The 12,211-nt window shown below is 49.5% G+C and overlaps 1 protein-coding gene across 1 annotated transcript in view; it reads right to left on the minus strand.

The window, feature by feature from the left end:
* RYR1 (ryanodine receptor 1) overlaps window positions 1-12,211 on the minus strand; it is a 119,214-nt gene that overhangs the window by 72,362 nt on the left and 34,641 nt on the right. The window contains 10 exon segments of the mRNA XM_041742343.1: window positions 1,236-1,330; window positions 1,722-1,854; window positions 1,941-2,055; window positions 2,818-3,091; window positions 4,591-4,737; window positions 6,557-6,668; window positions 7,045-7,245; window positions 7,578-7,841; window positions 9,779-10,391; window positions 11,863-12,089. Of these exon segments, the coding sequence (XP_041598277.1) occupies window positions 1,236-1,330; window positions 1,722-1,854; window positions 1,941-2,055; window positions 2,818-3,091; window positions 4,591-4,737; window positions 6,557-6,668; window positions 7,045-7,245; window positions 7,578-7,841; window positions 9,779-10,391; window positions 11,863-12,089 (2,181 nt within the window).

A 12,211-nucleotide genomic window follows, 5' to 3' on the forward strand; every position in this document is an offset into this window, starting at 1 on the left:
CACCTCCTCCCCAAGGCTCATGTCCCTGCCCATCCCTGGAGCTCTGCAATCTGATTCATTTCTGGATCTCTCAGCAAACAATAATCGTCATCCTCCACCCTCCTCTCCCACCTGGACCATGCCAGGGGCTTCCTTCCTGGGCTCCCTGCTCCTTCGGTCTATTCCTCCTACACAGAAGCATCCCTTCCCTGCTTGGAACCTTCCTGCGGCACCATCTCACTTAGGGTGGACCCAGAGCCCTCACAGTGGTCCACTAAGACCCTCTGCACAATCTTCCCTGCCACCTCCTGACCTCACTTCCCAGCGCTAACTTCTCACTCCCTCTGCTCCAACCATACTGGTCTCTTCGCTGTTCCTCAAACTCATGAGGTTCACTTCTGTCTCAGGGCCTTTGCATTGGCTGTTCCCCTGCCTGGAATGCTCTTCCTCCTGATGTCCATATGGTCCCTCCCTTCCTTCAGAGCTTTCCCGAATGTCACTTTCTCAGTGAGGCATTCTCTGATCACACGTATCTAAACTTGGACACCCTCCTGGCTCTTGATATTTCTCTCCCCTGTTCACTTTTTTCATCCGTAACACTTGTCACTAGCTAATACACTATGTATTTTACTTATTCATCTTGTTTATTATCCATCTTCCCAACCACATGTCAGCTTCATGTGGACAAGGATTTTCTGATTGTCTCAGTCACTGTCACACCCCTATTGTCTTGGACAAGGTCCTGGCGCATAGTAGGTGCTCGATAAATATTTGTTGAATGAGTAATACTATAGTAGCAGATAACGCTTATTGAGTGCTTGCTGTATTACAAATGCTTTCATGGATTAAGTCATTTCATCTTGAGAATAACCCTATTCTATTATTATATTCATTCTGCAGGTGAGGAGACAGGCCTGGAGAATTTAAGTCACTTGTCCAAGGCTACACAACAAGAGAGCACCATCTCACTTAGGTTCAGCCTAAGTTGCTGAACTCCAGAGCCCATGCCCTTTGACACTAGTACAGAAGCAGAGGAGGGAGGGGGGCACAGAGGGTCAAGAAATGTGCCAAGGACATGCAGCTGCAGGAGGGTGAGGTATGGATTATTTGCACTCGGCCCCATGTGACTGGCTCCTGTTCTTTCCCCTGCAAATTATTTCCCTTCTGATTCAATCCTGGACCATCCCATAGAGTGCGTCCCAAATCAGCAGGGGCCCCAAGGGACCAGGTAGGGGCCAGGCCTCCTCCTTCCCCACCTTCTCCAGGTCCTGTTCCTGCAATGCCAAGGCCAGCTCGTTGTTGTCAATGACGGAGGCAGCTGCCACATCCAGAGGCGTGGAGCCCTGCATGCCTGTGAGGGCGAGAGGCAGTGAGAATGCTCTTCAGAGGTATGTAGTTGACAGTCTCACTGCTGCTCATCTCACCTCCTCTCAGAAGCCCTCCTTGACCACCCCCTTTTACAGCCTAGGTCAAGTGCGTCCTCTGATCTGTGCTTGCCCATCCAAGGCCTGACCACTCTGGGCTGTCACGGTCTATCTGTCATGCTGCACCGTGAGTTCTGTGAGGGCCAGGGCCAGGGCTGTCTGGGTATCCCCAGGACTGCTCATCACAGGGCTACAGCCAGGGTGGGTTGAGAATAAGTGTTTGTTGAATGACTGAAGGAGTAGAGATGGATGCCTGGATGGACCGCCAAGAGTGGGTCGTGAGGGGCAGGCCGCCACCCCGGGCTCAGGGGTTCTCACCCAGGCCAATGCCACTGTTCTCCAGCAGGTAGCTCAGATGGTCAAACATGGAGCGCTGGTTCTGCCGGCTGATACGACAGAAGTAGCAGAGGAAGCGGCAGCAGCTTGTCACCATTTTGGGGAAGCGGATCTCCTGGGGAGGCAGAGTGGGCCTGTGGTCAATGCCTGCCCCTCCATGGCCCCCTGCCCTGAGCTCCCTAGCCCACACAGACCCCTTACCTTGGATTCGCCACCCCCGAGGACATTCACCATGACCTCCATGACTGTCTCATGCATACCCAGTGCCCGCATCAGGTTCGGGTGCTGGTAGAAGACTTTGTTGTTCATGATGTTCCTGTGAACAGGTAAAGAACGTGAGGTCGCCAGGGGCCCGGTGGAGCCCCAGTTCAGGGACAGCCCCAGGCCCTTGGGAGAGCTGTCACCACCACTGTAATAAGAGTCAACATTTACTGAGTTCTTCCTTCATGCCTGGCACCATGCCCCTTAACAGATCTGAATTTATTCAATCTTTATCTCCACTCTAGAAGCCAAGAACTATAGTTATCCCTATTTTACAGAAAAAAGAAACTGAGGCATGGATCCCCTAGGGTGGAGATCCTTACCATGCTGCATGTGGTATCCCCAAGTGTCTAGAAAGGGCCTGGCACAAACTAGGTGCTCAATAAATGCTTGCTGGGTGAATGAATGAGACACTCTTGACACTGAGTGAGTGTTTAGTACTATCGTTACCATTACCAGTATCATTACGATGTGCAAAAGCCCTTGGAAGCCTTGCCATGACTGTATGAGGTAGGCATGGCTCTTCCTGTTTAGAGATGAACACTGAAGCTCAAAGAAGGTAACTATTGTGCCAAGAGGTGAGTAAGAGCTGTTATCCCAGGGTCTGGATGGAGAGGTGAGAGGAGGGGCCATTAGCCAGGGAGATGGGCTAGCTATTGGGAGAAGTATATATCACCACAAGGATGAAGCAGAAGTGGAGGAAGGAGGCATTCTTGCATCCACGGGACATGAGCCCGGGGGACAAGCTGGAGCTTGTGGGGGCTCCCCTCCTTCCCGGGGGGGATGTGCAAAGTCAGGAGAGGGGGCAGGGCCTCACCCAATGCTCTGGATCATGAGGTTTTCCTCCTGGGGACCCATTTGCACAATAAGCAGCGATCGGATCTGGCCCAGGCACTCAAGCAAGCTCATGGTGTCCTCCATGGATGACGGTGAGATGGTGTATGCCCGGGGCAGGGCACGCAGCAGCTCCCCGAGCCCATCGTACTGCCGGTGGAGGAGGCTGAACATGGCCCGAACGAGCTCAGGGCTCTGCACGAAGTCCTCTTGAGCCCACCGCACCACTGTGTGGGACACCAGCTCCTGCAATGACTCTGGGAAGGGGACATGCGTGTCAGAACACTCCCAGGTTGAGGCCTGGAGCCAAAACAATGCAGAAAGGGCCCCTCTTCCCAGAGGGCTTCTCAGTTACTAACTGCCCTGACCCTCCACCTGCCAGGAGTAGGCAGATTCTGGAAGATTTCGTTTTATTGCCTTAAGAGCTCCCCTGTTCTCTTGACCCTAACACCCAGACAGTCAGGGCTCCCTAAAGGTTTCAAGAGGTAAAAAGAACTTGTATCACTTCAAAATACCAGAGTACATTATAAGCACCTTTGAAATATATAATGTACCTTTGAAAGCACAAGTCACAATTCCACTTGTTCTATAAAAACACTGTTGATTTTTCATCAAGAGAGACAACAGACACCGAGAATACCTGGTGGACTTTGGCATCATTTGAAAATGATGTCAAAATTAACTGTTTTATTTTCCCTGGCCATCTCCCTGGGACTCATCTCTCCTACATCCAGCATCCATTTCTCTCTGTGTCTCTCTTTCTCTCCCAACCCTTTTCATTCCCAGGATTTTGGGAGAAAAGAGATGTCTCATGTTCTCAGGTTAGGAGAAACCTCCATGCACTGGCACTAAACGATGGTGTCAATTCATGACCTTCTAGCGCTATGCAATCTGGCCCTGTCACTTCTGACCTCATCTCCTGCCCCCCTCCCCTTGCTCACTCTGCTCCAGCTACACTGGCCTCTAAATACCCCATGCATGTTCCTGCCTCAGGGCCTTTGCACTGGCTATTCCCTTTGTAACAATCATCTTCCCCAGATCTTTGCACACCTCACTCCCCTACTCTGACCCCTCCATCTTTATCCCTCTGTCTCCTATTACTCAGCTTGATTTTTTTCCTTAGCCAGCCATGGCCACCTGACATTATGGTATATGTATATGTGCATCTGTTATAATATTCTAAACTCTTGGAGGGTAGAGATTTTTACTCCTTCTCCCCACAGCATTCTCCAGCCCTGCCAACAGTTCCTGGCTCAGAGCTGGCCCAATAACAGTTTCTTGAATGTTGTAGAATAAACTCTATACCAACTTCAGGGACCTGTCTTTGTTGGTTGGAGATTAAATATATTTTGCATAATGGCCCATTGGACCAACATTTATCATAACTGTTTTTCTAATCCCTCATCATAGTAATCATTTCACCAAAAAAAGAAGAGAAAAACAAAGAAAAGCCATGAGGACACGGAAGCCGTGGTGGTGGTACAGGAGCTGCCACCACCCCAAGGTGGGATGTATATCTCTGTGCTGGCAGGCCATACAGCATGCTGGTCCAACACACATACTGTAGAGCTGCCATATTTGGGCCACACTTCCAACATACCTCTTCTCTTACCGCACCCCCTACTCCTCCTCTCTCATCAATATACCCCTCCCTTGCTTACTCCTCATGGCCTGGCCTATCTGGGACCTACTGGCTCCTCAAGCACACGGCTGCCTGCCCCATCCCTGTCCCCTCCCTAAAGACCCGAGTCCTCACGGGGTTTGCTCTCTTCAGCAGGGGATTCCTCCTCAGGTTTCTCCTCCTTCTTCTTCACCAGCCGGACTTTCTCCAACAGGCTCATCAGGCGGCTGCCCAAGGTGGCCTCTTCCTCTGGTTCCTCCTCCTCCCCCTCCAGCTGAATTCCTGGAGTTGGTCAAGAAGGGAGAGGGTGTTATTCATCTGTGTGCTTCTTCATCTATTCAGTCATTCACTTCTTTTTTAAAAACTATTTTATTCACTTATTTGAGAGAGAGAACACAAGAGAGTGAGCAATTGAGCACGAGTAAGGATGGGAGGAAGGGGCAGAGGGAGAGAGAGAAGCAAGCAGTCCCAATATGGGACTTGATTCCAGGACCCTGGGATAATGACCTGAGCCAAAGGCAGACACTTAACCAACTAAGCAACTCAGGTGCTCTAGTCATTCACTTCTTAACTCATTCACTGGTTCATTCATTCCTCATTCTTGTGTACATTCTTGGGTTTTTTCATTTATTTCTCCATATATTCACATATTTATTCATTTATTCATTCTTTGAAGCATGTTAAATGTCTTTTAAACTATTATAGGGACGCCTGGGTGGCTCAGTGGTTGAGTGTCTGCCTTTAGCTCAGGGTGTGATCCTGGTGTCTGGGATCAAGTCCCACATTGGGCTCCTTGCAGGGAGCCTGCTTCTCCCTCTGCCTATGTCTCTGCCTCGGTCTCTCTCTGTCTCTCATTAATAAATAAATAAAATATTTTTTAAAATAAGCTATTATAAGTAGGTTCAAAGAACTAAAGGAAGCCATGTAGAAAGTATTAAAGATAAGTATGATGCCAATGACTCCTCAAATAGAGAATATTAATAATGAGGTAGACCACATAAAAGATAACCATATAGAAATTCTGGGGCTGAAAAGTACAATAACTGAAATTTAAAAATCACTAGAGAGGTAACAGCATATTTGAGCTGGTGGGAGAAAGAATCAGTGAACTTGAGGGTTGGACAATAGAGGTTATCGGTTTGAAGAGTAAAAAAGAATGAAGAAAAAAAAGAATGAAGAAAAGCTAACAGAGCCTCAGAGCCTGTGGGACATCATCAAGTATATCAATATATGCATAATGGGAGTCCCAGAAAGAGTGATGAGAAATGGCAGAAAAATATTTAGAGAAATAATAGCCCCAAAGTCCCAAATTTGATGCAAAATATTAATCTACACATTAAGAAATTTAATAAACTTCAAGTAGGATAAAATCAAAGAGTGCCACACCTAGATACATTATACCCAACTGTTTCAAAGCAAAGGCAAACAGAAAACTTGAAAGGCAGCCAGAGAAAAACCACTCGTCACATATAAAAGAATCTCAGTAAGATTATTAGCTGCCTAGGGCACCTGGGTGGCTCAGTAATTGAGCATCTGCCTTTGGCTTAGGTCCTGATCCTGGGGTCCTGGGATCAAGTCCCTTATCAGGCTCCCCGCAGGGAGCCTGCTTTTCCCTCTGCCTATGTCTCTGTCTCTCTCTGTGTCTCTTATGAACAAATAAATAAAATCTTTTAAAAAAGATTATTAGCTGCCTTATTATCAGAAACAATGGAGGTTATCCATTCATCCCTCCAGCCACCCAACCATCTCTCCATCCAATTTTCAATTCTCCATCTACCCATCCAACCATCATCCTTCTCTTTATCCATCCATCCACCCAGCCATCTACTCATCCATTTCTTTATTCATTCATCTCTCTATCTACCAATTTACACTCACCATTCACTTGCCTATAGACATCCATCCATGTATAATATACTCAAATGCCAGTACAAATATCCCTCCACTCATTTTTTATCTGTTCACTAATATGTTTGTTCATTCATTCAACCAAAAATTACATTGCACCAATACTGTAAATATTTAAGATCAGGAAATCTTAGGGAAACTTCAGGAGAGGTCTCAAGAGAAAATTTGGGAGATGGGTTCTCTGATCTCTTACCACAGTGTGCCAGCAAGTCTTGATGAAATTCGAGCAAATCCTGTCGAACCTCTTCAGGGAGAGGACAATCTTCCTCATCTTCACCATCTTTGAAGTGCAATAGCATGTTTATCTAGAGGAAGGTCAAAAGTTATTAGAATGAGGGTCAGAGACCCAAGGCAGAAACTCTGAGGTCAAGGATCAAAGATTCAATTGTAAAAAAAAAAAAAAAAAAAAAAAAAGATTCAATTGTGAGACCCTGTCTAAGGTCATGAGTTGATGCAGACCGTCTGAAGACTAGAGTTTTGAATGGAGTCAGTGTCAGTCTGAGGTGACTAAGAGGACAAATTGGTTCGGAGATAAGTAGAAGAGTAAGAGATAAGTATTTCAATAGGGTCAGATGTCAAGCATGAGTTTAGAGATTTAACACCATCAGTGATCAGTGTAGGGGGAGAGGTTAAAGTTGGGATTTAGACAGTAATGCTAGCTGGGGTCAGGGGTCAGAGTACCTGCTCCTGGGGTGGGGAGCGGAACTCGCGAGTACGTCGGGCAGTCTCAGCAGCAGACATGGTGAAGGCTTTCATGAGGAGGCCATAGCGGTCCCGCTGGTTGGCCTGGAGCTTGTCCACATAGCGCTCCGCAAAGGCTGCTAGGGATTCCACACGGTGCTGCAACTCTTGGTCACAGAAATACTCCAGCAGGTGGCACATCTATGGGAGGACAACCATGCAGTAAGAATGATGGTGCTGAGACCATCCTTGAAACTTTTCTTGCTTCCTCCCTCCTCTTCATGGCCCTGCCCTATCTGCCACCATCATTTCCTGCCTGGATCCTTATGCCCGCCTTCTCAATGGTCTCATCCCTCCAATCCACCTGCTACATGGCAACCAGAGAGATCATTTGAAGCCAGCAGCACTCCAATCATCTGTGGCACTTCCACAGCTCCCCACTTCCTTGGAACAAAGTCCAGACTCATGCTGCACCAGATCCTGTCTCTCAGCCCAGATAGATGGTGGCTGGAGAACAGGAAGAATGAGCCCACCTGTAACTTCACAGATTCTGGCAACTTCATCTGGAGCAGCCCTTCCTCTAAGTCTTCTTCTTTTTCCCCTTCTGCTGTCTCCTCTTCCTCTTTTTCCTCATCTTCTTTCTCCTGTGCTTCTTCCTCCTCATCCTCCTCCTTCTCCTCCTCATCCTCCTCCTCTTCCTCCTCCTCTTCCTCTTCCTCTTCTTCCTCAGTGAATACTTCAGGCTCAATCATCTTCAAGATCTGTTTCACATCCTCATCAGCAAAGATGCCCATCACCTACAGGACAAAACCTGGGTCCTTCACTGTGGCCCTTGAGACCCCCAAATCAAGTCCCAGCCTCACTCCCCAGACCTGCTTCTCCTGCACATGTCAGATTCACTCCTGCATGGGCTAGATATGATTCCTCCTACACAAAGAAATGGCACCCCCTTGCCCTGCCACCCATTTTCCTTAACATCCCCTCAGGTCCATACCTGTGTCCCACCTAACCTGGCCCAGACCGTGTAGCCAAACATTAGCATCTTTCCCTTGACTAGTAAATGTCCTTTCTCCTAAGCTTGAGCATATGTGACTCTGGAGCAGGACACCCCTTACTCTGATAGATGCCCTCATAGCTCCCAGTATATGCTAGCACTCAATAAACATAATGAAGATGCTGACAGGTGGAGGGAAAGCAGATAGATGAAAGGGAAAAACAATGAGGAAAGAAAGATGGATAAGTGGAGGGAGCACTGGGTGGCTGAATCAATAGAAGGAATAGTAGAGGCTTGAAGGGGAGAGAAATTGATGGTCAGATGGTAGATAGAGAGGTGAAGGTAAAGGCTGAGGGAGAGATGGGTAGATAGATGACAGGATATACAATGTATGAATAGGTGGGTAGGTTGATGGATGATTTGATAAGTGCATGAGTATGTAAATGAATGAATGGGTAAATAGATAAATAGGCAAAGAAGTAGGGGGGAGGGCGGGATGGTTGGATGATGGATGGGTGGGTAGGTTTGTGCATAAAAATTTGGATGGATGGATATGTGGGTGAGTCATTAGATGAGTATGTGAATAAAGGGTACATGCAGTAAAGGATGAAGAATGAGTGGATGGTGGGTGGATGAACGGGTGTAGATGGTTGGATAGATTTTTGGGTAGGTGGATGAATGTATATATATATGAACTGAGAAATGCATTGGTGGACACATAGGCGGAAGATGAAGGAACAGATGAATCTGTAGATGGGTGGGTGGATGGATGTGTGGATGAATGAATGCACAGGTGCAAGGAGGATGATAACTGGATGTATGAAAGGAGAGATAGCTTAATAAATAAATGAATAGGTGGATAAATGAATAGATGGAACAGGGATGTGCTCGTGTATGAGTAAATGGAAGGATGAATGGACAACTAGATTGAAAATTGGATAGATGGAGGGGGAAACCTGGGTGGCTCAGTGGCTGAGCATTTGCCTTTGGCTCGGGTCGAAATCCCGGGGTCCTGGGGTCAAGGCCTGCTCCCCTTAGGGAGCCTGCTTCTCCCTCTGCCTGTGTCTCTGCCTCTCTCTGTGTGTCTCCCGTGAATAAATAAATAAAATCTGGGACACCTGGGTGACTCAGTGGTTGAGCGCCTGCCTTCAGCCAGGGCGTGGTCCTGGGGTCCCAGGATCAAGTCCCACATCGGGTTCCCTGCATGGAACTTGCCTCTCTCTCTGCCTATGTCTCTGCCTCTCTCTCTCTCTCTCTCTCTCTCTCTGTTTCTCATGAATGAGTAAATAAAATATTTATATAAATAAATAAATAAAATCTAAAGAAAAGAAAAATTGGATACATGGATACATGGATGGATGGAGAGATACATGGGCAGAGAATGGAAATATAAGTAAATGGGTGGACTTGTGGATGGGAAGATGGGGGTATCTGAATGAATAGATGGATGGAGGGGAAGGTGGGTGGAGGATGGATGGATTGATAAACGAATGATGGTTGGTTGTCTAGATGAATATAAAGGAGGGAGAAAAGATTAATAAACCGATTAATAGAAGACAGATGAATGGATGGGAGGAAAAGTGAATGAAGGATGAGTAGAGGATAGAAGGATAAATTGAAAGGTGGAGGATGGAGAGACAGATGGGTGGTTAGATACACAAATGAGAGGGGGACAGATGGATAGAGGATTTGGAATGCGGAAGAAGAATGGGACAGAGGGAAGCAGGAGGAAACCATTACCAGCAGGGTGGACACAAGCTTGAGCACGGGCACAAACTGGAACTCCACAGAGCCCCCGACAGGGTCGCGTGCGTGCTGCCCCCCATCTCGCACGGCCTCCCCCAGCATCCTCAGTGCTTTATCCCGCAGGGCCTCCAGAGGGATGCTGGGGCTGAGGCGGGCCGGCGCTTCCATCACCCCAGCAGCGGGCAGGGCAGCCACGAAACAGGGCGGCGAGAAGTGGTGTGGGGGCCGCAGCGAGGTGGTGACGCCGACGCCAGGCAGGCCGTGGCGGCGGGGGCCGTTTTCCGCGCTTTTCCCAGGTGGGAAGAGAGTGATGGCGCGGGTCTCCTGCGTGAGGGGCACGATGTACTCGGAGAGCATGGAGCGGCGGCTGCGGCAGGCACTTTCGAGGTGGATGCTGATGAGGAGGTCGTAGTAGCCCGCGCGCAGCGGGCCCGGCAGGTGCGCGTCCTCCAGCGCGTGCAGCAGCTGCGCCTGGTCCACGTGGCTGCACAGAGCATGCGCCACGCGGTTGTTGCCCAGCGCGCACACGGCGCGGTAGAGGCAGAGGGTGTGAGAGTGGAACCGCTGCAGGTCCAGGCGCTCCGACAGCTCCAGGATGTCCATGCACCTGCGGCGGAGGTGGGCCACGGACAGGCACAGAGCCCACAGAGGAGGAGGGAGACGGGCACAGACCACAGACAGGCAAAGAAACGCTAAGGTGAGCGTCGGCCGCCCCAGCAGGGAATCCCAGTGTGCTGCTGGGCAAGGTTCTGTGAGGTCTGCGCAGCTGGGTCTAGGAATCTTTTAATAGTTCTGGAAGTCCCTAAGTGGTCTGGGAGCTACTTGGGATATATCTGGGATCCTTGGGATGGTCTGATACCCTGGGGTATCTGAGAGCCCGTGGAGGAGATCTGGTGACCAGAAGATATGTCTGGGATCCCCAGATTGGGACTGAACCTCCCTCTGGCAGGCCTGAGTAACCTGGCTATGTTTGAATAGGACTAGAATGTAATCCCACCAGGGTAGGACATTTCTGCCTTTTGGGGTTTTGTTTCGTTTTTTGCTATATCCCCATCACCTAAACAGGACTTAGCATAGTAAGTGCTCAATAAATACTAGACAGATGATAGGTAGATAGATAGATAGATAGATAGATAGATAGATAGATAGAATGAGTGAGTGAGTGTATCTGGGATTCCCCAGGGATGGGTCTGAGTCCTCTTGGACAAGTCTGAGCCCCTGAGTTATATGTGGGCATCGCTAGAATGTCCGTTCACAAGGGTTTGGTGTTTCCCGCCTAGAATGCTGCTGGTTGGGACGCTTGGGTGACTTAGCGGTTGAGCGTCTGCCTTTTGATCAGGGTATGATCCTGGGATCCAGGATTGAGTCCCACATGAGGCTCCTTGCAGGGAGACTGCTTCTCTCTCTGCCTGTGTCTCTGCCTCTCTGGATCTCATGAATAAATAAATTAGAATCTTAAAAAAAAATGGAATGCTGCTGGTCACACAGGAAGAGCTCAGAGCTATCTGTTAAATGAATGAATAAAGGACAGATGAAGCATATCAGAGCCTCCTGGTTTGTCTGGGATTGGAGTCTGTTCAGGGTACCTAAGAGCATTCATGCCATACACATGAACCCATCTGTACCCTGATTGTGTCTGGGTCCCCTGGACGAGGTTTGAGATCCCCAAGGGATACATTCAGTCTCCCGGGGTGTGCCCAAGACACCCTGGGGTGCATTCAGGCCTCTCTGAGTAATGTTTGTGTCCTTCTGAGGTGTAGTTGAGGCTCCTGGAGTCTGTGTGGCTTCTCAGTGTGGATCTGGGCTCCTTGAGATGGGCTTGGAGCCCTGTAGGGTAGGTCTGGGGTCCCTGGAGGTCCCAAAGATGGACCCAAGGCCTTCTGGGTGGGTCTGGAGTCCCCTGGAGTCTTATCTGGGGATGCCCGAGCTGAGTCAGGGTTCCCTGAGGTAGGTCTGGGGCCCACTGGGGTGCTGTCTGGAGCCCTGGGGTACTGATGGAGGGGGGCACTGAATGGGTTCCGGACCCCAGAAGACTTGCAACACCCATCCCACCCCCATGAGCCCGGGCTGGCCCTGACCGGTTCTCCTCAGGGATGTGCAAAGCCATCATGGTCAGCGGCTCCTGGCACTGCACGGCCCAGCCGAGCCGCTCGCCCGCACGTCGTGTCTCCACCTGCAGGAAGTGGTTGGGCATACGGCTCCAGGAGACGGGCATCAGCATCTGCACCTCCAGCCGAGGCGGGCACTGTGGGGCCGGGTTCTTGCGCTCACTCAGAAACATGGCAGCTGACAGTGGCATGATGTTCTGGGGACACGGAGGTGTGCACAGGTCAGGATTCCCAGCCCTCTCTGTCCTGCCACTCTGCTTCCAGGGAGACCTCCCGGATTGCCCCACTTTTCAGCCATTCTCCCAGCCTGACCTCCCAC

This window comes from Vulpes lagopus, chromosome 2 (assembly GCF_018345385.1).
Source record: "Vulpes lagopus strain Blue_001 chromosome 2, ASM1834538v1, whole genome shotgun sequence".
Taxonomy (NCBI): domain Eukaryota; kingdom Metazoa; phylum Chordata; class Mammalia; order Carnivora; family Canidae; genus Vulpes; species Vulpes lagopus.